This window comes from Colius striatus, chromosome 9 (assembly GCF_028858725.1).
Source record: "Colius striatus isolate bColStr4 chromosome 9, bColStr4.1.hap1, whole genome shotgun sequence".
Taxonomy (NCBI): domain Eukaryota; kingdom Metazoa; phylum Chordata; class Aves; order Coliiformes; family Coliidae; genus Colius; species Colius striatus.
Window position 1 is genome coordinate 1,696,450 of NC_084767.1, and position 22,687 is coordinate 1,719,136.

At 47.7% G+C, this 22,687-nt stretch overlaps 2 protein-coding genes across 3 annotated transcripts in view; one reads left to right on the forward strand and one right to left on the reverse strand.

Moving 5' to 3' along the window:
• The first annotated feature begins 387 nt into the window (after positions 1-387).
• On the forward strand, positions 388-8,871 carry NIPAL4 (NIPA like domain containing 4). 2 transcript variants are annotated; one of them, XM_062002613.1, is made up of 7 exons: positions 388-446; positions 1,971-2,219; positions 5,168-5,224; positions 6,243-6,333; positions 7,465-7,625; positions 7,723-8,306; positions 8,753-8,871. In XM_062002613.1, exons 1-7 carry the CDS (start codon positions 419-421, stop codon positions 8,762-8,764), a joined length of 1,182 nt encoding a protein of 393 aa, XP_061858597.1. In that variant the 5' UTR covers positions 388-418; the 3' UTR covers positions 8,765-8,871. The 2 variants fall into 2 exon arrangements, with proteins under 2 accessions (XP_061858597.1, XP_061858596.1); XM_062002612.1 differs by lacking the exon at positions 8,753-8,871 and having other exon boundaries at positions 7,723-8,321.
• A 1,351-nt stretch (positions 8,872-10,222) lies between these two features.
• ADAM19 (ADAM metallopeptidase domain 19) overlaps positions 10,223-22,687 on the reverse strand; it is a 34,478-nt gene continuing 22,013 nt past the window's right edge. Inside the window, exons 13-23 of the mRNA XM_062002201.1 lie at positions 22,083-22,172; positions 20,652-20,847; positions 20,270-20,378; positions 19,636-19,840; positions 18,981-19,061; positions 17,776-17,884; positions 17,540-17,675; positions 17,235-17,301; positions 16,468-16,686; positions 13,241-13,387; positions 10,223-12,504 (exon numbers count right to left, since the gene is read on the reverse strand). Coding sequence (XP_061858185.1) covers positions 12,433-12,504; positions 13,241-13,387; positions 16,468-16,686; positions 17,235-17,301; positions 17,540-17,675; positions 17,776-17,884; positions 18,981-19,061; positions 19,636-19,840; positions 20,270-20,378; positions 20,652-20,847; positions 22,083-22,172 — 1,431 coding nt within the window. The 3' untranslated portion in view covers positions 10,223-12,432. The remainder of the gene's footprint in view (positions 12,505-13,240; positions 13,388-16,467; positions 16,687-17,234; positions 17,302-17,539; positions 17,676-17,775; positions 17,885-18,980; positions 19,062-19,635; positions 19,841-20,269; positions 20,379-20,651; positions 20,848-22,082; positions 22,173-22,687) is intronic.

A 22,687-nucleotide genomic window follows, 5' to 3' on the forward strand; every position in this document is an offset into this window, starting at 1 on the left:
TGCAGCACGCACAGCCCGTTCAGCATTCACCCTGCGCCCGCAGCTCGGCGCCCGGCTCACACCGCGGCACAGCACGCTGCCTCCCGCTCCTCCGCACCCTCTGACACCGACTGCAGCGAAAACCCCGCACGCTGCAGATGAGGAACCCCTGTCTGAGGCAGGCGAGTCTCACCCCAGATCTGGGAAAAGGCTGGAGAACCCACCCGCTGCTGCCACCACAGCCTCGCCCTGTGCCCCGGGCGAGCAGGAGGCGCGGGGCCAGAGCCGTGCCGCTGCACCGGGGCTGCAGGGGAGGCGCACGGAGCTCCGGCCCGGCCCGGAGGAGGAGCCGGGCGGGCAGGTGCTGCCGGCGGCGCTGCCCGGCCCCGCTCCCGCCCTCGGCGCCGGGATGCTCTGAGCCGTCCAGAGGACGAAGGAGATGGAGGCGAACGGCAGCTGCAGCAACGGTGGGTGCCCGGCGGAGCCGGCCGGCGCCGGGGAGCGGCGGGAGGGTCCCGGGGAGGGGGCGGCAGAGTTCCCGCTGAACTCCGGCAGAGCCGCTGCACCCTCCCGCCTCGGCCGCTTTGGGGCTGCTCCCTCTCACTGCGCTGCTTTGCGGGCTCTGCGGTTTCTTTCCCTTTTCTTGAGCTCTGTAGAGCAGTGGGGACGTTTCCTTCCTCCGCAGGCCCCCCACGGCGCTTACAGAGCAACCAGGAAAGTTTTTTCCCTTTAAAGATTACCAAATCCTGTCGGTAATCACCCCTGCTTTAGGCTTGTGCCCCCTCTCTTCCCCAGGAAATATTTCCACAATCAGGGATGTTTTTCCATTAGAAAAGAAACCTATTAGGGAACCTTTAGAAACTCGTCAAGAAAATCACCGGAATTTCCACTCCCCCCCTCCCCTCCCCCGTAGAAAAAGTTTGGATCCAGTTTGGATCCAGATCCTCGGTTATATGTACAGGAGACACAGGGAACTGCTGCAGAAGACCTAAGCCAGTCTCTTGGTTCAGGAAAAGGATGAGACCCAAGCAGTTCAGCCATTGCATACCCCTGCCTGCAGTGATGCAAATACTTGCTCTGTAACTCCTACCGTGAGTTCAGGTAGAAAAGAAACGTCTTTTACTACAAGAGGACTTTTGTGACACTCTACCTGGCTTTTCAGTTCCCCGGTTGTCTTTACTATATTCGGGGTGAAGATTGCGATAGAAAGATGTGCTGGGTGTGGCAGGAGTGTGAGGGTAGAAGGAAACTCAGCAGTTTTCCCACCCACCCACAGCGTCACGCCTTGGCTAGAGACACGGGGGTTCAATGCCTGCTTTCCGTCCTCCCCCACCGGCAGGACTTGGCACGCTTTATGAGCACTCAGACACTCTGCAAATAAGTAGAATAAAACTATCAGGCAGTTAGAGGCAAAATACAGATGAAACTTTAGTCTGGGACAAGCCTGTTGTTTTACGAGCAATGCCGTGGCACTGCTCAGTACATAGAGCTGGAACCAATGCACTCTTGTAAAGTACTGGCATCCCTCCACATTAAACCCCAAGCTGTAAACTGCAAACAAGCTGGCAGATGCCAGGATTAGTTGGCTGCAAAGCACTGAAGCCTTTGTATCAACAAAGTTGAGTGTCGATAAGGCATAGTTCAAACTCTTAACATTGGAGTTTGGTAGAGACACTCTGGCATAGCTCTTTGGAAATTCAAATGATTTAATTATGGTCCTTGGGGCTTTCCAGTTCAGTGTGTAGACTGGCAGACACATGCAGTGTCAATGAGCTGCTTGAACTGCACTCCATAAACCTGTCACTCAACACCTTGCCATTTCCACGTGTGAGTAAAGATGTGAGTATCTGAGAGCTGATGGGTAGGTGCTGTTCAGGTGACAGCAGGGGTGGCTGTTCAGAGGGACATCTGAATGAGTCCAAAGAGCAACAGGGGCACTGTCAATAGTCCTATTAGTAATGTGGTGTTTTATCTCCACCGTGATTTCACAGGGTCTTTGGTCACCCTTTCATGCCTTTCCCACCGGGTTGTGTGCCGGGTGATTGGTGATGCTGACCCAGCTGATTCCATCCAGGACAATCGGACTGTGGATAACTCCTGGGTAACTCGACTGGAAAGCAATTATGGATTCTACATCGGGCTGGGCTTGGCTGTCTTCTCTAGCTTCCTCATCGGAAGCAGCGTCATCCTTAAGAAGAAGGGGCTGCTACGGCTGGTGGAGAAGGGAGGCACCAGGGCAGGTAAGGCTTTTGTATGGGACAGGAGGGAGGAGGAGGAGGAGGTCAACCTATTCCCAGAGCCACATTCATCATCCAAACTCCAGCAGCTGTGAGGCAAGGGAAGCCCTCTGGGTACACATCAGCCCTCCATCAGCAATGTAAGACAAACCTTTTCTTCATGTATGTTTGTGTGAGAGACTCAAAACAGTGTTGTGCTGGAGCAGAGGAGGTAATTTACAGAGCCTTGCATTGGAAGGGCTCAGCTAAAAGCAGCAGTCCCCTGCCTTGCACCGCAAATAGCAAGTCACAAGCAGTGTGTGATCAGATGTGTACCCACCAGAAGGCCAATACATGCCCAACACAGTTCTTGTATGAGAAAGTATGAGACCAGGAGGAAGCAGAGTGTTGAAAGCTCTTTGAAATGTGCCCCTTTCCACAGAGGTGCAAGTCATCCCTGTGTCACCAACTGGAGCAGAACAGAACAGCTCCACGACCCCAGTTGTAGTGATGCACTTGGCAGCTTTGCCACCAAGTGACTGAGCCGAGGATGTGGCCCCACGTACTTCAGTCACATTAGCAAGAGCCACTTGTTAATGCAGGGCTGCACGCCTGCGATCCGTGTGAACTCTGCCTGTGGTTTTCAGACAGGATACTTCTGAGGTATGTTGCTCAACAACATGTAGATAACTTTCCATTAGCACCAAGCTCTTGGGGCGAGGCGTTTGTTTGTGTGCACGTCTGTAGGGATGGGCAATGGTGGAGCTGCACTGCCTGCAGCGGGATTGTGCTGTGGAATCGGGCTCATCCCATCAGCACTACAAACATGCACTGCAGCAGCAGTGGAAGTTCTGCCTAGCAGCTGACCTACTTGCATAACTACAAACCAAAATAACAATTAAAATGCTACTGCTTCCCAGTTCTGGCCTAGGAACAAGCCTTAAATCTTATTTTACAAAGGAAGCGAGTATCACTATCCCCATTTTACTGTGCCCCCATATGAGGACACAGAAGCAAGGAACCATGAACTGACTGTCCAGAGTCTATATCAGCAGGCAAACAGCAGAGCTGCCAACAGCACGAGAGTCACAGTCCAGTCTCAAGTCTGTCTGATAGGGCAAGGGGTATAAGCTGGAACAGAAGAGGTTCCAAAGAAATACAAGGAAAAACTTCTTCTCTGTTGAGGTGATGGAGCACTGGAAGGGGCTGCCCAGATGGGTTGCAGAGTCTCCTTCTCTGGAGACATTCCAAACCCACCTGGACAAGTTCCTGTGTGACCTACTCTAGGTGGGCCTGCTCTGGCAGGGGGATTGAACTAGATGATCTCTCGAGGTCGCTTCCAACCCTTAAGACTCTGTGATTCTACCCCTTGCCATTAGGCTGGCTGCATGCAACTGCTGGGCTCACGTGGGTTTGCTTTTTGCCTTATATTTGCACAATGAAATATCAGTATTGGTTCAATTGTAGATGATGCATCTCTCCTCCTTCCCTCCATAAACTCTTCCCACAACAGAGACAAGCAAGTAAAGCAAGAGCAAAGCCCTCTGTATTTTTCAGGATGTTTAACCAGGAATTAAAGATTAAGGACAGAAAAATGCAGCTGACAAAAAGTTCTTGAGAAACAAAAACAAACCAAAACAATCCAACAATTTCTAAGGAACACAGAAGTGCAACATTTGAACTTGAGCATTTGTGAACTTAAGGAACCAGAAGAGGCTGAATTCTAGCAAATTCCTATCTGCCTCTTCACCCCTCCATCCCTGTCTCACCCTTTAATCTCTTCGTCTCAGTGCTCTCTGAGCACATCATTTTTCTCCAAGGCAGGTCAAGCACTGCTGTTACTGCCAGCTCTGGTCAAGTCAGACTTAGACAAACATGACCCAGTAAAATCAGAGTCCACATGTCAGCAGGCTCAGGCTCCTTATGTCTAACAGCTTGTGGGTTAAGATCAGAGCTGGATTAGTTCCCAAACCAGTATGTCCATTGTTCCTCATTTGTATGCATTTTTTCTTTCTTTGAGTTGTTCCAATGCCAGGAATCATTTTTTATCAGAAATGCTCAGTCACATAATGACTGTTCCACATAAAGTTACTATGAGGATTTCTGTCAGTTTGGCCTGAGGCCCTATAATAGAACCACCATACAAAGCAGTGTACAAAAGGAGCAGATAGCTTCTGGGACAGGATACAGAAAGTCTTCACCACGGCCATACAGCAACACAGACTCTAGCACCACACAGAGCAAATGACTGGTTTTTCACCCCTTCATCTTTCATGGCTAAAACCTCTCTTGGGCTGGGCTTGGAAAAATGAATTACCTTACCTTAGTGACCATGCATGAGAGTCCACAGCAAGCTGGTGTGATGTGAGGTGAAGCACAGGCTCCCCATGGGCAGGATGTGGGCTGGCACTGTCCTAGGGAGCAAGCCTTGAGGTGGGAGGCACACAGCAGCTCCTGCTATCCTTTATCCCTCTGCTCCAGGAATGCCCCATGATGAACAGCAAGTAGAATATGCAAGATGAAAAGTGACCAGTCCATGAGACCTCAGCTGGGGTGTTTATTCCTGGGTTTAGGGGCTGATGTGCCATGATGAACCAGCGATGATGGCCACAGCTGCCAGGGTTGAGGGCAGCCCCAAGCTCCATGCTGCAGACAGGCTGCACCCCACAGCAGTAGCAGTAACCTCTGTGGTTTTGGAGGAGTGGGTGCCATTTCCATTGCCATCCAGGGTTAAACAACGGCCTTTATTGCATTTGCATTGTCCAGCCCCACGTGGCAGCTCCTGCTAATCCTTTGGCTCAACATTATTTCCACATAGGGTAGCATGTCTGCATGTTTTGTCCTTCCAGGCTGTTTCCTTTGTCACAGTTTTTCTCTTGCAATTTATCCTTCTCCAAAGGGACATTTATCATCTCTTATTCCAGAGAACATGGTTGTTGACTCAGGCATACCTGTGTGCTTTGCTTCCCTAGGAGATGGAGGCCACGGCTACCTAAAGGACTGGCTCTGGTGGGCTGGCTTGTTAACCAGTAAGTAGCAGCTGTTTCCCTGGGTTTGCAGCTTTTCCAGGGTCCCTCCCAGTGAATCAGGTGGGGAATGAGCCCAGCACCAGGTGGTTTAAAGCCTTTTTTTCTGTCAAGTTCCCTCATAATCGTCAGAGGTATTTCAAGGAGAGTGGAGGCAGTGATCCAAGCAGGATCTCCCTTTGGCATCCTCTTGCAGGGCTGGTAGGACTTGCTAGCTCAGTTTTACCCAATTAAAAGCATGAGAAGCCAGGTTTTAACAAGGCACTGGGGTACTAAGCACAGGGCAAACAACCTCCTGTGTGTGCCTGGAGGCTCTGGGAAAGGTGACTGCTGCAGGACAAGGCAGATACCAAGGAGGTGTTGGTAGCAGCTCCTACCTTGAGCAAAGTTTGCTTTGCCTTAGAACAAGCCTTAAATCCTTCTTTTCATGCTGTAACATTACAGTAACCTCTCAAATTGGACTCAAGCCTGTGCAGAGGGCAGCAGAGGGTTTTTCAGAGCAGTCTTTTCTGGCTCTCACTGCTGCACCAGTAGCTCAAGGTGCCCCCAACCTTGCTCTGCCCTTGCAGCTCCTGCTGCACAGCACAACCCCCAAGCAAGCACACACTACTCACTGCTCAAGGGCAAAGACAGCTCAGCCAGAGAGTATACCAAAGAGATATTTTGTAGGTGAGGAGCAAGCTCACAACAACCTACCACCTCACCCAGACACGCTGCAGCTGCCTGGCTGGGCTGGAGGGATTTGATGGTTCATATGGGTCACCTGTGACATGGCCAAGCCCTGGCATCTCCTAGCCCCTCTTCACATGTGTGTAGGGCTCCAGAGATGCCTTTCCTGCTTGCATCAATTTGTAGCAGAGAGATTTTCACCCACTCTCCATCCTTCTTCAGCAGCAACATGAAACCCTCATAATAAAACCCACTCTCTTAACTGCCATCTTACTTGTCTGCAAGCCCACAAGAGAAAACACAAGAAGTATACTGTACCTCACTGGTATTTATTTTTCTTGTGTTTGTTTAGTGGGTGGAGGGGAAGCTGCCAACTTCGCTGCCTATGCCTTTGCTCCTGCAACTATCGTCACGCCTCTGGGGGCTCTGAGCGTGCTCATAAGGTGATTTATGTGTCTATGTGTCATTTGCCATTTTTGGTTGCCTGTTTGTCCTGTAAGACAGAAAGACTTGAAGTGATACTGATAAGATGTATTCTGCCAAAAGGAGGGAGAAAAAAAGTCTCAGTGTCTCCTAGAAATGCTCTAATAGTTGTTGACCTTTTAGGGGATTGTTTGGAAACGGCTGAATTTAGTCCCGTGCCTCTCTGGAATTGCTGCATGTGGACAGCAGCCACATACAGTTCAAGTTAAATGATTGCAAATCAGTGTTACATCCTTCCAAATTCCAGCTCTTCAGCCAATTCAAGGCTGGGGCTTTGGGGTTTGGTTTTTTTTTTGTGTGTGTGTGTGAACAATACTAAAAATCTAAAAGAGCCAAAAATATCAGTCCTGGTTTCAAACCTTCATTTGTCTTTTTTATTTCCCTAGGCTTTTAGGGTGCTCTGATCTTGTGGTTTTGTACTTTTGTCTGTTGCCAAAAGGGCTGAAACCATTTTTTGCTTAATTATTTTAAAAGGAGATTCATATCAAAGTACATTACTTGAGGTACTGAAGATTTTATAGCAGGACTGTGATTGTGAAATGCATAAGCAAACCGAGAGTTGGAACTGCTCTGGAGTCTTGCCCCAAACTTTTATGGACAACAACTAGGTGTTTTTGCAGATACATCTATAGCCTCAGTACCTTCAGAGTCTCCCTGAGGCTTAATGGTTCTGTTGCTTTAGTTAAAACTAATGTAACTCTTTTGCTGTTAGGTTGAGTTTTTTCCCTGTAACACCGGTCCTTGCAGTCATTTCCTTGGGCACAAAAAGCTTCATAATGCCCAACAGCTCAAGAGTGCATCTGGAGACCCTGAAAATATTTCTGAAGATGTGCTAACACATTCAGTGTCTCTTCACCTTGCTGATACCTGAGTTGTGATCTAGACCACAGCTGCACGTCTGCAGGTTCAGCTCTCAGTAGATGCAATGTGATTGCATATGAACACAAATTGGCTTCAACAAATCCGACACATTTACTCTGAATTTGTGTCCCTGTATCACACAAAAGGGGTTTTTTAACCTTATTTTAGCTGCTATTCCTTCTTTAAAGGATTTTAAAGCACCAGCTGATGTTTTTTTCTATCCTGTGCAGTGCCATCCTGTCTTCTTATTTACTTGGAGAAAGGCTCAACCTCTTGGGAAAGCTGGGCTGCATGCTGAGCCTCGTGGGCAGCACTGTGATGGTGATACATGCCCCAGAGGACGAGGAGGTCACCACTCTGGATGAAATGTCTTCTAAGCTGAAAGAGCCAGGTACACAGGAGATTTCTGTCTTGGGGCTGGGTAGCATGTACTGCTCTGTCCCCTGTCTCTGCCACTCAGATTTGAGTTATTTCTCTCCCCTTTCCAGGTTTCCTGGCTTATGCTGCGATCCTCTTGGCTCTTTGCTTCCTCCTGATCTTCTACCTGGGACCCCGCTATGGCCAGAGCAACATCCTCATCTACCTCTCCATCTGCTCCATTATCGGTGCCTTCTCCGTGTCCTCAGTCAAAGGCCTGGGAATTGCCATCAAGGGCTTTTTTGCTGACCGTCCTGTGCTGCAGCACCCCTTGACCTGGATCCTTCTCACCACGCTGGTGGCATCCATCACCACACAGATTAACTACCTCAATAAGTCTCTAGATATTTTCAACACCTCTTTGGTGTTCCCCATCTACTATGTGCTGTTCACGACCATCGTCATCACAACTTCCGTCATCCTCTTCAAGGAGTGGGTCACCATGACTGTAGTGGACATCATTGGGACGGTTTGTGGCTTCCTCACCATCATTTTGGGAGTGTTTTTACTCCATGCCTTCAAAGACATGGATGTCAGTTTAGGGAACCTACCACAAGTCCTCCAGAGTGGACAGCAGGCGCCAGCCACCCGAGACGACAAGAACATCCTGATAGAGGTGGACAACTCCAGCATCGCCCCAGAGGATAAACCCAAAGTATTCTACACCTAGAGTGTTATTTGTGAGGGTCTGGAGGTTGGGTGGATGGGTTGGTGTCAGTTAATCCAGTGAGAGATTCAAAAAAAGGAAAAGCAGAAAATAAACCCAAGAGTTGTCTTACCCAAAGTTTGGCAGAGTCAAGCCAAGTCTCCCCCTGGGCTTTTGCACTGGATCATTCTCATGGTGAACAGCAAGGGATGTGTTTAATCCTCACTGGGATTTGATACATGCAGCCACTGAAAACGAAAATCCTCTTGAAATGTGAGACTTCTGAGACAAAGCTCCTCTGTGAGGCCCCTTCCCATCTCTTATCCTTGGCAGGGCTAATTGTTTACTCTTGCACTCCTTCTTCCCCCCGCCCCCCCCAAGGTGGCCATTGATGTGTTTATTTCCAGGACCTTGATTGAGTCACTGATTAGTGTTTCTGTCTTCTTTCTTTCTAGGTGCTTGCATGAACACTGAAATACACAACAGTATCCCAAATGAAGGCCAGAGACAACGACTGAATGCTGTACACCTGCTATTCAGACTGCTCATCCATGTTAAACTACTTGCTTGGCAAATATAGGACAAGAATATTGGTGAATATGGGAAAAACATGGTGCTCAGGCTCAGTTTTTACAAGGCCATGGCAGAGAGATCTTTTTCAGCTATTTCTGTGAGGTGCAGCAGTTTCCCTGCAGCAAAGTATTAATTAGTTTGATGTGGGGTTTTTGTTTCTTAGGGTTTTTCCCCTTAGCAGCTATGGTGCCCAGGCCATGTTGGTGTGGTAGGTGAAGCTGCTATAGGCCTGATCCAGACCTCCCCCAGGTACAGGGCAGCCCCCACTCAGGCTGGGAAGCTCTGGCAGGGTAAACCCTGTGATAGGAGAAACACCACCACTGTCTTCCAAGGCTTTTTTGTGGTCTGTGAAAACCTTTTCAGCCTGAAAGAGTGAGTGGTCACGAATTTTTTGAGGTTTCTTTTCTTAGTAAATGCCTTGATCTTGGAGAGCCTCTCATTGCTTTGAGCCCCATGACCTATCCTGCTATCATTTAAGCCCAAAAGCTTTTCTGTTGTTTAGAGGAAGGTATGGGCTGTGTGTTAAAAGCCAAACTGGCGTAAGTAGGTGATGCTCTGCAGCGCTGTAGGGATGCAGTTGATCCTGTTCACCCCTCTCCATCCCTCTCAATACAGTACGGTGCTTACTCATGAGTCGCCTTAAAAACCCCATTGGACTTGTATCAGTGCTGGGCATGGAGGGGCAGGAGAAATGACATGTTGAGCTGGAAGGTGAAAAAGGAATGTATTGGCACAATTGAAAGTTTTGCCAAGTGTGGAGGCAGCTCTGGCTCGGTTAGCGCTGCACCAGGGCACACAGCGATGCTGGCTGAGATGTGGAACTGCTCATACCTGGGCATTGCTGAGCAACTTGGGGTTGGGGGGAAGAGGAATATGGCATCTCTTATTTTAATAACATTTCAGTAGGGTTTTTTTGGAATGTGGAAAGGGAAACAAAAGCTTTTTGTAAATAAAAACATACAACAAACCCTTGCAGGTGGATCTGAAAGTTTTTAATGATTTCTCTGATCTTCCTGGTGTAGCTCTGAAGGATAAACAGGCTGAAAGACAGCAGAAAGATGATCTGTGGGAGAGAATAAAACAGGAGTGCCCTCCTTTGACAGCAGAAAATAATCCACATAATGCACTAGCTTCAGGTTTGGCATCCTTTATTGTTGTGATGCTTTAAGCATTTTATTTTAGACTGTAAACAGGACCCGTATTTCCTCACTGCCTAGAACTGCATTTCATTAAAACCATTCAGCTCCAGCTACCCTGCTGTCTCTGGACAAATGCTACCTATAAAATGTAGATCTGAAGGGAGGTAACAAAATAGCACACACTGATGGAGTATTTGTCAATGACAACCGACAGATTTATTAAAACCAGGCAAAAAGGCACAATGAATTCAAGTATTTGCATAGATGCGCAGAGAGCAGTATTGTAAACCATTAATACGTGGACACAGGAGGAAATGAGATGTATTTTGGTATACATTCTCCCAAGCAACATTACCTTTCAGCAAAAATCAGGTTTATAATCTTTTAACTCCTCCCACAGTACTCCCCTGTTCTCATTTGCTCAACTTGCACACGTACGAAAGGATAAAGGACTTACTTAAAACTACCTTCTGGGGACTTTATGATATTTCAGCAATAAAGTTTCCCATTAAGAGTCTGGCCATGTCCAGTTGTTCTCTGAGCTTTGTGTATCCAGGGGCGTTTTTCAAGTGTTTGATCCCATGCTCACATCAAATGCAGAGGAGCTATTTTTAGAGATTGTTGGGGGCCATTTGATACAGATGAGGGCTTGCAGCAGAAGTATGCTGCTCTCTTGAAGTTTCTATTACTATACACCAACTGCAGAGAGAGACACAGAACCATTAGAAAGACAATGTCTTTCACTTGCCATCCCTCACTTCAGAGGGGAGTATTTTAGGTCGGTTTGGTTTCCAGGCATATAGAAGGTAAGAAAAGGTCCCAAATGATCAAAATGAGGAATAATCAACTAGAAATTCAAGACATGTACTGTTTCCTTGTGGAAAAAAAAAGAGGTAGTAAAGTTGTGAAAACTAGCATGGTTGAAGTCATCCTGCAGATATACTGCTACATATAACTACAAATGTAATGAGTGCTTAGGGTTTATCTGTTTGTTTTGCCAATCAGTACAGCCTAGGGACAGAACCATCAGACAACTGTTTTTCTTTATGCCAACAACAGAGTTTCTCACACATGCAGCAGCAATCACACGGTTTGAGGATTTGTCCATAATAAAGCAAGACACAACAGAAATGTTGTAACCATAGCTGCAGAATTCCCTGTGTTCTCCTAGGAAATCATTGCAAGAGGAAAGAAAGAAGAAAAAAAATTGGCATAACAAAAGGTCAGTTAAAAAAAAGTACAAAAGCCCAGACTATGAGGGGAAAACAAAACCAGAAGGGGGAGGCTTCAGGGTCAGAACCGTAAGCTGTTTAAAGTGCACAGAGACAGCTCTCTCCAGCCATGCCCTGGAGAAACAAACCTGGAGTAAACGAGCTGCCCTACAAAAGCACCATGTGTTGTATTCATATTTCTGCTATTTTACTACCTAGGCAATTTAAGACAGGTTGGTCTCTCACTGGTATGGGGAGCAGACAGCACACGCTGAGTTACTGCTCAGCCAGACTGAGGCATGAGGAGACACGTGCAAAAACTACCTACTGATCTACAGTACCGCATGCTGGAGAGGAGCTTTCAGCACTGGCTGTTGCTGAGCTTCTGCTGAGCTTCCCTCTGGCCATTTGCTTTGTCTTGGCCAGAAGGTTTCCCTGTCGTACCTTGGCTGTGTCCCAAGGACACGGATGAGAGGGAGGGCGCCACGCTGGGGATGCAGTCGGGTCTTGCAGCACTGAGGCAGGATGAGTGAGTGCTGGAGGACAAACAGGTTGTGATTCTCGTACTGAAGATGGTTTTATGAGGAAAACAATTCATCTGCTCTGTTAAAGCTAATCAAAATCCACAGTGCCTCACAAATGATTTTAACTGGGAATACTTTCATGCTTTGCTCCCCATTGTGGCCCGACTTACCACCCAATGTAAACTGAGAATAAGCTGAAGAAGGTTATCAAAAGGCTGCCTTCTGCTCTCCCAAGAGGCAGCAGTTTCTGTATAGCACCAATGTGTGCTCCTGCAGCTGCAGGGATGGGCTGAGGAAACCAACAGGTCTGGATCTTATATGAAAGCACATCAGGGCCAGCACCTGCACTCTCAGCTTGTTCTAGCTGGTAACACTTAACTAAACGATTAAAAACTTGTGAAACCCCCATCACCCCATCCCTGCACTGGATATTGCACAACAATATTTAAATACTGTATAACCAAGTCATCCCTATATGGAAAAGGCTATGAGCAGAGAGCATTGAGTTCAGCTTGGTGTGTGCCGGCACAGTGCCTGGGTGCAGTCCTGCCAAGCCTGACTGCAGCTTGCTGAGTCACAGAGGAAACAGAGGAGAGAAACCAAGATACTGAGGCTTGAATTATTCTTTTGGGTGATGAAGGCCATCCAGTCCCCTGTGAAGGTCAGAGCCAGCCAGGAACAGATTGCTTCAGGAGTGCCCGCGGGAGCCCGGCTGACCCACTTCCAAGGCATTTGCTCCTCCAGCTGTGTGGACACCACTCTGGGTGAGATGGAAAATGGAGAAAAGAGGGGTGAGCACTGATGACAGAGCAAATGCTGCCCTCTGCCTCTCCTGCAGCTGCTGTTACAGTGGGTGAGGGAAAGCCCATCTCCATTCACATGCTTCCACTCCCTAATGCATCATGTAGGAAACCCTCCCGCCAGGATCACAATGGGGTTCCTGCAGTTCGTCCACTTTTCACAGCAGCTCTCAATGTGTTGCTGGTTGGAGACAACACCTGTGGTGTGTGGTGTTCATTGTTAGGGGGTCCAGTCTGCAGGGAGATAAACTCAACAACTCAAAGTCCTTTATTCAGGACGACTTTGGGAAAAAGTCCCTGGAGAGAAAGCACGTCCTGAGCCGTGGCTAGCGAGGGTTTCTGCTCCTTACTGGGGTCCTCAAGCCTTGTGTGGACCTTCTTGTTTTGCTGATCTTTACTAACCGTTCTGGGTCACACTCCTCCCTGTTGCTCAGCCCCACTCTCACAAATGCTTTACCTGAGGAAGTGCTCAGCAGTGTGAAGGGCTGAAGTAACTGTTTTGCTAAACCCAGTAAGGAACAGATGCAAGCAGAGGCCCCTCCATTAAAGGCAACCAACTCACCAGCCTCTCTGTTTCCACCTGCCAAGGCTGGGCATGAAGGTGTTTTGCAGTGATAGCACGATTACTGCCTTCAGACTACTTCCCCAGTGGCGAGGGGACGCTGCTGTGCTTCTGTTATCATGCTCAGTGCCTACCTGTGCCCTGGGCTGGAGTTGTCCTGTGGTTCTGGGGGTTGCAGGAGGCAGTGAGATGGCAGAGCTGTTCCCTGGCCAGGCTCTGGCTCTGGATGGGATCGGATTAGCTGGCAAAGCTCTTTGGGGTGGTCGGGGCCTGGAAATGTCCTACACAAAAGAAACAGTTTTGAATTCTCAGTCTGGAAAGATGCCTGAAAACAGAGATAACATTGAAATTATTTTTGTAAGTCTGAGATAGCAGATTGGGGACGCAGCTGCACACCTTGATGTCCCTGGTTTGGAGTCAGGGATGTTATGGTCTAATGGCTGCATGATGAAAAGCATGAGAAACCTCACAGATTGGGCAGGAGTCCCCATCATAGTTCAGCATCCATCACCAAGACAAAGGACTGAAAGGATGCAAGTAAAACTGGGTCCTGCATCTGGGCCACAACAACCCCATGCAATGCTTCAGGCTTGGGGAGAGTGGCTGGAAAGCTGCCCAGATGAAAAGGACCAGGGGATGTCGATACCTCACCTAAACATGAGCCAGCAGTGTGCCCAGGCTGCCAAGAAGGCCAGTGGCATCCCAGCTTGTATCAGAAACAGTGTGACCAGCAGGACCAGGGCAGTGATCATTCCCCTGTACTCAGCACTGCTGAGGCTGCATCCCAAATATTGTGTTCAGTTTTGGGCCTCTCACTACAAGAAAGACACTGAGGTGCTGGAGCACACCCAGAGATGGGCAACGAAGCTGGGGAAGGGTCTGGAGTACGAGTGTGACGAGGAGTGGCTGAGCTGTTCAGTTTGGAGGAGGCTGGGGGAGACATGGTCACTCTCTACAACTCCCTGACAGGAGGTTGTACTGAGGTGAGGGTCAGTCTCTTCCCCCAAACGAGTGACAGAACAAGAGGAAATGACCTCAGGTTGTACCAGGGGAGGTTTAGACTGGAGATGAGGAGGAACTTTCTCACTGAGAGAGTTGTTAGACACTGGCACAGGGGGTCCCCATCCCTGAAGATATTTAAGAGCCATGTAGCAGAGGTGCTGAGAGACGTGGTTTAGTGGTGGGCTTGGCATTGTCAGTAAAGGCCTTTTCCAAACAAAACAGTTCTATGATTGCAACCACGCTTGCAGAGGCCTCTCCCTCTCTGAAGCAAGGAGAGAGTGCAGGTGGCTGCTGCTATTACTTACTGTATTATGCAAGTGCTTGGTGGTGTTCAACATGCAGAGTTTTTCACCTGTCAGGTTTCAGAAAGACTGGCTTTAGGCTGCTGGGCAGCTGGCTTCAAACCAAGACAACCAAACAGGGTAACAGGGCTACCTTCTTCTGCCCACTAAATGGAGCTGTGGGATGAAAGCACGTCATATTCTGGCTACTAAAGGACCTAGAAGCTTTGAGCCTTGCATTTTACAGGGAAGTTATATTCCAGGGCCTTTTAACTAGCCCCCTTATTGATGCACTTGAGGTTGAAAGCAAGTTTCACATGCATACACTTGCTTTAGGATTGCCCAGACAAAGCCTGCACACCCCATCTACATGTACATACGTGTGCCTATACACACACACACAGCCCTGCACCCGCCTACAACCAGTGATTACTTTGTTTGTGCACACAGCTGTCCCTAATAGGATACACAGAGCATTACATTTTCCATTTGTCTAATGAACTTCAGTGTAAAGCATGCCCCTGGGGAGAAGGTACCCCCAAGAGACCTAACTGCCTGCTGTTGCTCAGCCTCTGTGCTAAGTCGCTGGCCTACAGGTGTTGCCTTCATAAACACAGCTGCACTCACAACTTGGAGAGCACCCAAAAACCCTGCAGGCTCCTCACACTGTGCACAAATGGGATGATCAACAACTGCATCAGCCGATGCCTGGGGATCTATTGCTCCCCAAGGGCCTGTGGCTGCAGGAAAGACAAGGCAGACTAAATCCCACTGACCACCAAGTCCAAAGAGCTCCTATAGGAACAGCAAGAGAGCGAATCTGGCAGGTACTGCAGGCATCTAGGGAGGACACTCAGTCTAGCACATAGTGAAAATAATGCCTTCCCCCATACATTCTACATCTTGTTGCTCTCCTCCAACCCAGAAATAGCAAAGCTTCTTTTGAAATCCTAGGAGAAGTGTTCCACCTAGGAGGTGTCACCAAGATAATGAGACTGGACCCATCGGGAAGGGAACACAATGGAGATTGTAGGGAACTTGTCAGCAGCCAGCTGGGAAGGATACCTATTCCTTATTGACTACAGTCAGCTTCCTGCTTTTGTTTCAGTTCTCTTTCCTGCTGAAGTGCCTGTTCACAGGAACAACGGAGCTAGAAACAAATCCCATTCACTAAAAATACTTTGGGTTTGTTTTCCTCTGTGTCCTTCAGAGAGACTGCCTGAGAGCCAGCCTCCTGCTATCCCCTGTAACTGAGCCATTTGCTTCTTTGCTGGCCCTAACCTAAGAAAGCTAGTGGGGAAATATTTTGGTGAAGTGAGTTTTTAAGTCAGTGTGAGTGATTTGCTATCTTTTCCATAAGAATGTAGAGTCTGTACTAAGCTTAGAACAAAAGTGCCACTGAAAGTAGTAAGTAAATACCTTTTCCTTCTAACCCAAACAATATGCTTACATAAGATGGGGTCAGTCTTGGTTAAGTCTAATGTTTCCTATGCAACATGCTAAAGGTCCTATTTCTGCTCCACATCAACATTTGCTCGAGACTCCTGAGGTTTTAGACCAGGAGTGGTCAAATGCAATATACCTGGAAGAGTGGAGATCCTGTTCTCAGTATTGAACCTCAGACTTATCACTAATTGGTGATCTCAGAAGGGCCTGCTTCCAGGAGATAAAATACATGCAAACAATAAGAGGAGCTGTGCTAGGCTTGCTTAGGGAAAAATCTGTACAGCCCTTTTGCTCCTGTCAAACTACCTATGTGATCTGCAGCTAAAAAGTGTTTGGATGACCTTGGTAAAGTGAATGCTGCTTTGTGATCCAAGCTACCTGACTTTAGGTCCAGGTCAGAAGTATTGGGGGACATAAACTAAGAGTAATTACGTGCACTAGCATCCAGCACAGCCATTGTCAGCCACACTGCCAAGCAAGGAGGACCACTGGTAATTGTGGCAAGCTGGAGCACGCACTAGTGAGCATCGTGACTCCACCACTCCCACCAGAGTCAGAGAGGCTTCGCCAGCCTCACTCAGAGCAAACCTCTCATCAAACTGCATCTGCAGGACAGCTGTGTGACTCCATACCTGAGAGATCTGAGGGGGTTTGGGAGCAGGAGGTGCTGGCCTGCTCGGGGGTGTCCGCCGGGTGACGTCCTTGCCAGGCGCCGGCTGCACTGGCCCAGTGGGTTGCCCCAGGCTGCAGCTGTAGCCAGTGGAGAAGGTGGGTGGCTGCTGCGTGCTTATTTGGAGCCCTGGAGCTTGCTGGGGAGGAGGCTTTGATGGGATTTCAGGGAAGCCAATCACCTGTGCAGAAGACCCACAAATCCCCATAGTTAGGTATTTCCACTTCAACCCCCTTTTTTCCTCTCTGCTACACTTTAGAGGAACTGCGTGAGGTCTATGGGCCACAGAGCTGAAAATATTGCCTGCAACACCCACATGTGTTGTAAATGTCTTGTAGGTGTTGACTAGACAGACTGAGATGACTTCAGACCACGAGGCAGAAATGGGAATCGAGTAACTCAGGCACTAGTTTTCTAAGTGACACTTGCAAATAAACCCAGGGTTTGCAATTTCTACAGTTTTGAGAAGAGGATCTGACAGAAAAAGATCTAATAGGGGACAAGTGGTCACACAGACCTAGTCAAATCCCAGCTCTTGCCCTTAAGGAAATCAATAGAGATACACACTGCATTCAGCTCCCACTGACTTTCAGCCACGGGTGATGTCTCTCTGTTTTTCCCATCCTGTGATAAGCCTCTCCCTAATCACAGCATGGGAGGGAATCACATCTCATATCTTAAGGCAGCTGTATGTCTCCCCAGAGAGATGGAAGGTGACATTGCCCCTACCTTCCTCTGCTCCTGGGGGGTTTTCAGCTTGAAGGCAGGGTTTGCATGCCCATTTCCAGAGGTGTCACTGACGATGAGAGAAAGAATATAATAAGTGCTATTTCCTGGATACATTTTTTCCTTTTCTTTGCAGCATTTTCCATGACATTTTAACTGAAGTAAAGAACATAATTAGCAAGTATTGGATATACCATCACATATATTCTATATGTTTATATATATCCCTCACAGTCACTATTTCTCTTCTGACCTGACGCTGAAAGGAGGCCGATGAAAGCAGACAAGGCACTGCACTGACAGCTTACCTGAACTGTGGGGTCTTCTTTAGAGAACAGATGGCAAATTTATTCCAGCATTTCAGATAATAGAATAAAAACATGATTCCAATCAGAAGGAGAATGGGAGCCAGGATTGCGAGAGTTATCACAGCTGCTGAAGGGCCTGAGGGCAAGAAAGCAGAGTTAGTTACATAGGAAACTCTGCTCCCAGCCTAACTCAAGTCCTTCTGAACTGCCATCAGAGCAGAGTTGGTTCAACTCACCTTCAGGCATGGGAGGACCACTGTCCAAGCTTCCTCCCCTTCCCTCCTTGTTGCAGAACGGGGGGGCCCAGCCCTGGTTGCAGTGGCAGTTCCTGTTGTTGTTGCAGACCTGGAGTGGGAAGACTCAGAGACTTTAGTGCCAGATACTCAAGAATCTGCAAGCTGAAAAAAAATATATATTAAGCCCTTGCTGAACAAAACACTCCAGAAAAACACTCTTATTAGCATAAATAGGGAGTTAAGTGGCTGGAAACATTTTCTTTTGGGGGGATGAAAGTGCCTTTTATTTCCTCAGAAAGTCTCCCTTTCTCCAAAACACAAGGATTCTTCAGCTGGGCTGCTGTTAACCTGGACTCAGGAGAACTGCACCATTTAGACATGCTTCTCTTTTGTTCTCATCTCTAAACTGAAGGACACAAGCCTTTCCTTCCCTTCAGTTAAGATTTCTTACATTTTAGGCTTACTGCTTGGCCCATTGCTATTTGTTTTGGTGCTTAGGCAGCCCCTGGAAGGAGGGCTGACCCCTGTGATGAGGCATGTCCCGTGCTAATTGTAGTGTTTCATTTGATTCTGCAGAACTGCTGACCACTGATTCCTACAGCTGCCACGGATTCTAAGAAATGAAGCAGGCTGGGAATTAAGGAGCAGAGTGAGTCCCTTTCCTTGCCAGGGATATCATGGAGCTTCTCAAATTGCTCAGGGAGGCACATACTGCTGTATATTGTTCCTCTCCATTGGCTAACTAGACCATGGGGATGGAGAGATGATGATGTCTTGCGCCAGAAACATCAAAGGTATGAAAAATGCTCACTAACCCTTTCTTTCCATCCCCTGGGGGCAAAGCAGAGCACAGTTTGGGATAAGCTGCTCTGAATACGACTTTTTACTGGTCTTCCTTCAGTAAGTCTAGTGTGCTTTTTTTAATTCAATCTAAATTGAGACCAGATTTTTCTGTAAGATTACCCCTCCCTGCTTTTCACTGCAATCCATATCCCTCCTGCAGACCTCCTTAAATCCTATGTCAAAGGGACATGCACAGACCAGAAAATGCACCAAACGTGAAAGAAATGTGCAAACTGATAATCAAGAGCAGAAGCCTGGAGCAGACCTAAGCATGGTATCAGAAATGAGCTAAACAACCATCTACACATGAATAGCAGCCCATGCTGCTTCAGTCTGAAACAGATGAAAAGAAAGACACCTACTCCATGCCCATGGCACTTCTTGCTACAGCTTTCAGAATCAAAGATGATGGATGTGTTCTGGCAGTGTCCCTCAAAGCAAACCTGCAGAGAAAGGACCCATAAACTCAGTGTTAGCAACCTGGGTTATGTACCACATTACTTCCCTGTGTTATTTTGTGGCTTGGGGGGTCCCAGACAGCTCAGCAATGCAAGTAATGCCCTGAGCAAAACAGCAGGCCGTGAATTTAGCCTGGTTACCAGGAAAACAATTAATAACTACCCTAAATCTCAGACAATGTGCATCAGAAAGAGAAGTGGGAGCTCAGAAGTTGATAGCTTGGCCATGCCCATGTGGCAAATGTCTGGAGGAGCTCTCAGGTGTCTTGATTGAGTGCCTCACCTCTGAGCAAGACAACCTCAACCAACTAGCAGACCCCAAATTTAGCACCAGCCCTGGACTTCATCTGGCAAAAGATTTAAAGTATGGCCTTTAGTGTGCATTCTTCCATTGCCTCTCAAAAGCCTCTCAGAAATTCTTTTTCTAACAAGCACTAAAACCCTCTACAAAGGCATTAGACACAAGAAATTCATGGCTTGATAACAGCCAAGCACTTTCTAGATGGAAAGGTGATACCATGAACCTCCCCCAAGCCATTTCAGGCAAAACTGTACCTACATGATGGCTCCCACATTTTGTTCCTGTCAACACCAAGCCAGGATCCAGCATCTCCTTTTCTTCACTCTCAGATCTGTACACATGGGTGCCCCGACACCTCAGCTGCGTCCTCTGCGTGCGGATGGTTGTGTCTATGGCCACTGCGTTGGACTGCAGGGGTTTGGAAGCAGAGCTCTGGCACTGGATCTTCCCACATTTAGCATCTCTGATTTCAAAGGAAAGGCTGGAGTGATTATTTCTGGCTTGATGAATGTTTTGCAGGCATCAGCTCTGCAGGTAAATTAAAGCAGCGGTGTTGAGTCACTGTTCAATGGCAAGCACCTCCCCCAAGGGCTAGCCCAAGCAGCAGTGTCTGTGGGGTGCTGATGGTATCATTTCCCTGTCCCTAGCCTCAACAAAAATCACAGATAAGAAAAAGTCAACTGGATATTTCAAGCTCCAAAAGGCAAGAAAATTGGTGAACTTAAAGCTTAAAGGGCTCTAAGTCCAACAAGGATGCAGCTGGGTTCCCAGGGGATAGAGTGAAGGAGCGAAACCAAAGCATGGATCAGTTTCAACTACTGGCCCATACTTTTGTAATATATAAAACCACTTTCTCCAATAGTCAACTCTTGACTGACACTCTGCTTTCTACCTGATCTCACACTTCTTGTAGTTGCCGTAGATGTCCTTCCCACAGTTCCCGTAGATGTCTCCAGCGGCATTAACCTTCTCGAAGCAGGCATCTGGTGCTGGCCTTGCTCCTGCATGGAAGACATTCACTTGTCTCACACCTGTGGGGACTGGTAGCTCATCTCACTCCATGCCAACCACTTGGTTGTTCTTTTACTGGGATGGTTTAAGCATGGGGTGAGTTTTTTGCTGTCTCCTCCAAGCACGTGAGGCAGGAGAAAAACCTTGTCAGTTTGACACTGAGAGCAGGCATGGAAGGTACTATTGTCTCATAGCAGGATGAGACGCTTTTGAACACTGCCTGTTCAAAAGACAACTTATTGCACAGCAAGTGGTGTCCTTACCAGGCCCCCACAGCTGCAAGCACTGGTCTTGGTACGTGAGACACATGCCACTGTAGCAATAGGCACGTCCTCCATCACAGGAAGCCCCATCGATTTGGTAGGAGTTGGCGGGGCAGAAAGGTGACTCGCCAGTGCAGTATTCTGGAAGGTCACACAGTCCTGATCTTTCCCTGCAGAGAGTTCCTGGAGACATCAGCTAAAAAAATACAAAGGGAAAACACACGGGGTTGCTGCTTGGCTCCTTTGTGGGTTCATGTCTGCACAATGTCTCCCTGTAGATACGAAAAACTCTTGCATGCAGCTTTTTGTCCACCTTGTCTTAGGTTTCTCAAGGTCAGCAGGGATCCAAATGACTGTAACTTCATGAACTGGCTGATCTGTGTAGAATCAAATTAATGACTGGGTCCCTTCACTAGCTGCCAATGAGATCGTGCACAGAAAATAAGGCTGCTAGATATCAAGGGGACACAGACCCATCTCACTCTACCCTAGGATTTACCCAAACCATGTCTGACAGATGCTTGTGCAATCTAGTCTCAAAACTCTCCCTGTTTGTGAAGTTTGTCTCAGTGTTTGCCTGTCATTTCTGCTGGAGACATTTTCCTGATGCATAACTTCTGTCTCCCTTGCTTATGAGTTTATCCAGGTCATTCATGTCCTGCCCACCATGGACACGAAGAACTGAAGGGCATACACAATCACATCTAGGAAGTTTCTCCAAGTCTCTTGTGAAAGGAGTGAGCTGCAGTGGATTCCTGGAAAGTTATTTTCTGCATGCTCAGGATAGGTCAGTAAGAGCACACAGTCATTGTGCAACCACAAAAATGAGCTGAAGAGAAATGTTTGCCTACGTTTATTTTTGAGATAATTTGTTGTCAAAGCTTGAGATCTCTGGCAGAAAAGTCAGCAACACATTTTAACCAGCTTCTATGGGAAACATGACATTTAAAATGATAATGGTCACATGTATACAATCATCTTTGCTTGTGTTTCTTCAGCAATCATCTAGGCTAAAGGAATTCAACTGCATCCCAGAAAAGAGGGTTCAGAGCAAAGACAGCGTTCGCTCTAAGCCCCAGAGGTGTTTGCTCTAAGAGCTCTGTTTTCTTCTAGAGACAAAGGAGGGGAAATGCTAATCCCGATTCATTCCCTTCCTAAGTGTTTAAGACAGGCAGTGTGACTTCATTCCAGCAGCATCCAAAGCTCATTTTAAGTTACCACAGGAGTGACAGCGGTCAGCTAGAAGAAAGGATCCCCATTAGTTTGACTGCACTCATAGCTGTTGTACCTAAAAATCAGACCACGTTGCTTACAGGTGAGGAACGGGACCCTATGTTTGGCTGTTTGCTCACCTTTCCCCTCAATTTTTCAGCCTCTTACTTCCACCACTTTTATTCCCTTTCCTCTCTTATGAAAACCCAGACACCCTACCTTGCACTGGTGACAGCAGCTGCCGTGGGCACATTCGGCACCAGGCTTCAGGGAGCAGGTGCTGGCGTCACAGCAAGGGTTACTGCACTCCTGGAACAGAATGAGATACAGCAGAGTTCACAAGGCAGATGTTTGAGACAACGATGTGCCAGAGAATCAAAGTGTGAGGCTGACGCTAATCTGTTCTCCTACATGATGAGTTACATGCAAAAAGAAGTTAACACCCTTCCTTCCATAGTGTGTTTATGACATCCAACATGTGCTGCATTACAGTTCTGCATAACTCTATCCTCTCTGGACACCATAGGTTGTGCTCGCCACATCTGGTGAGCCTGGGCTGCTGGTTCCAGCTCCCTTTTGTCTTATTAGTCCAAGTATGCAATTGGAGAAGTGAGATGCAGTGTTCAGAGGTGCTCCATCCTTGTCAGGAACAGAGTCACACATAAAGTGAGTGCTCCATCCTTGTCAGGAACAGAGCCATACATAAAGTGAACATATCTATGAAACTGCACCATCTGACACCACTTTTTATTTTCTTTCTTAAAAGAAATTTTCATCACCTCTCCTCAGCCACAGATTACACCATCCCTGAGAACACCCTGTAA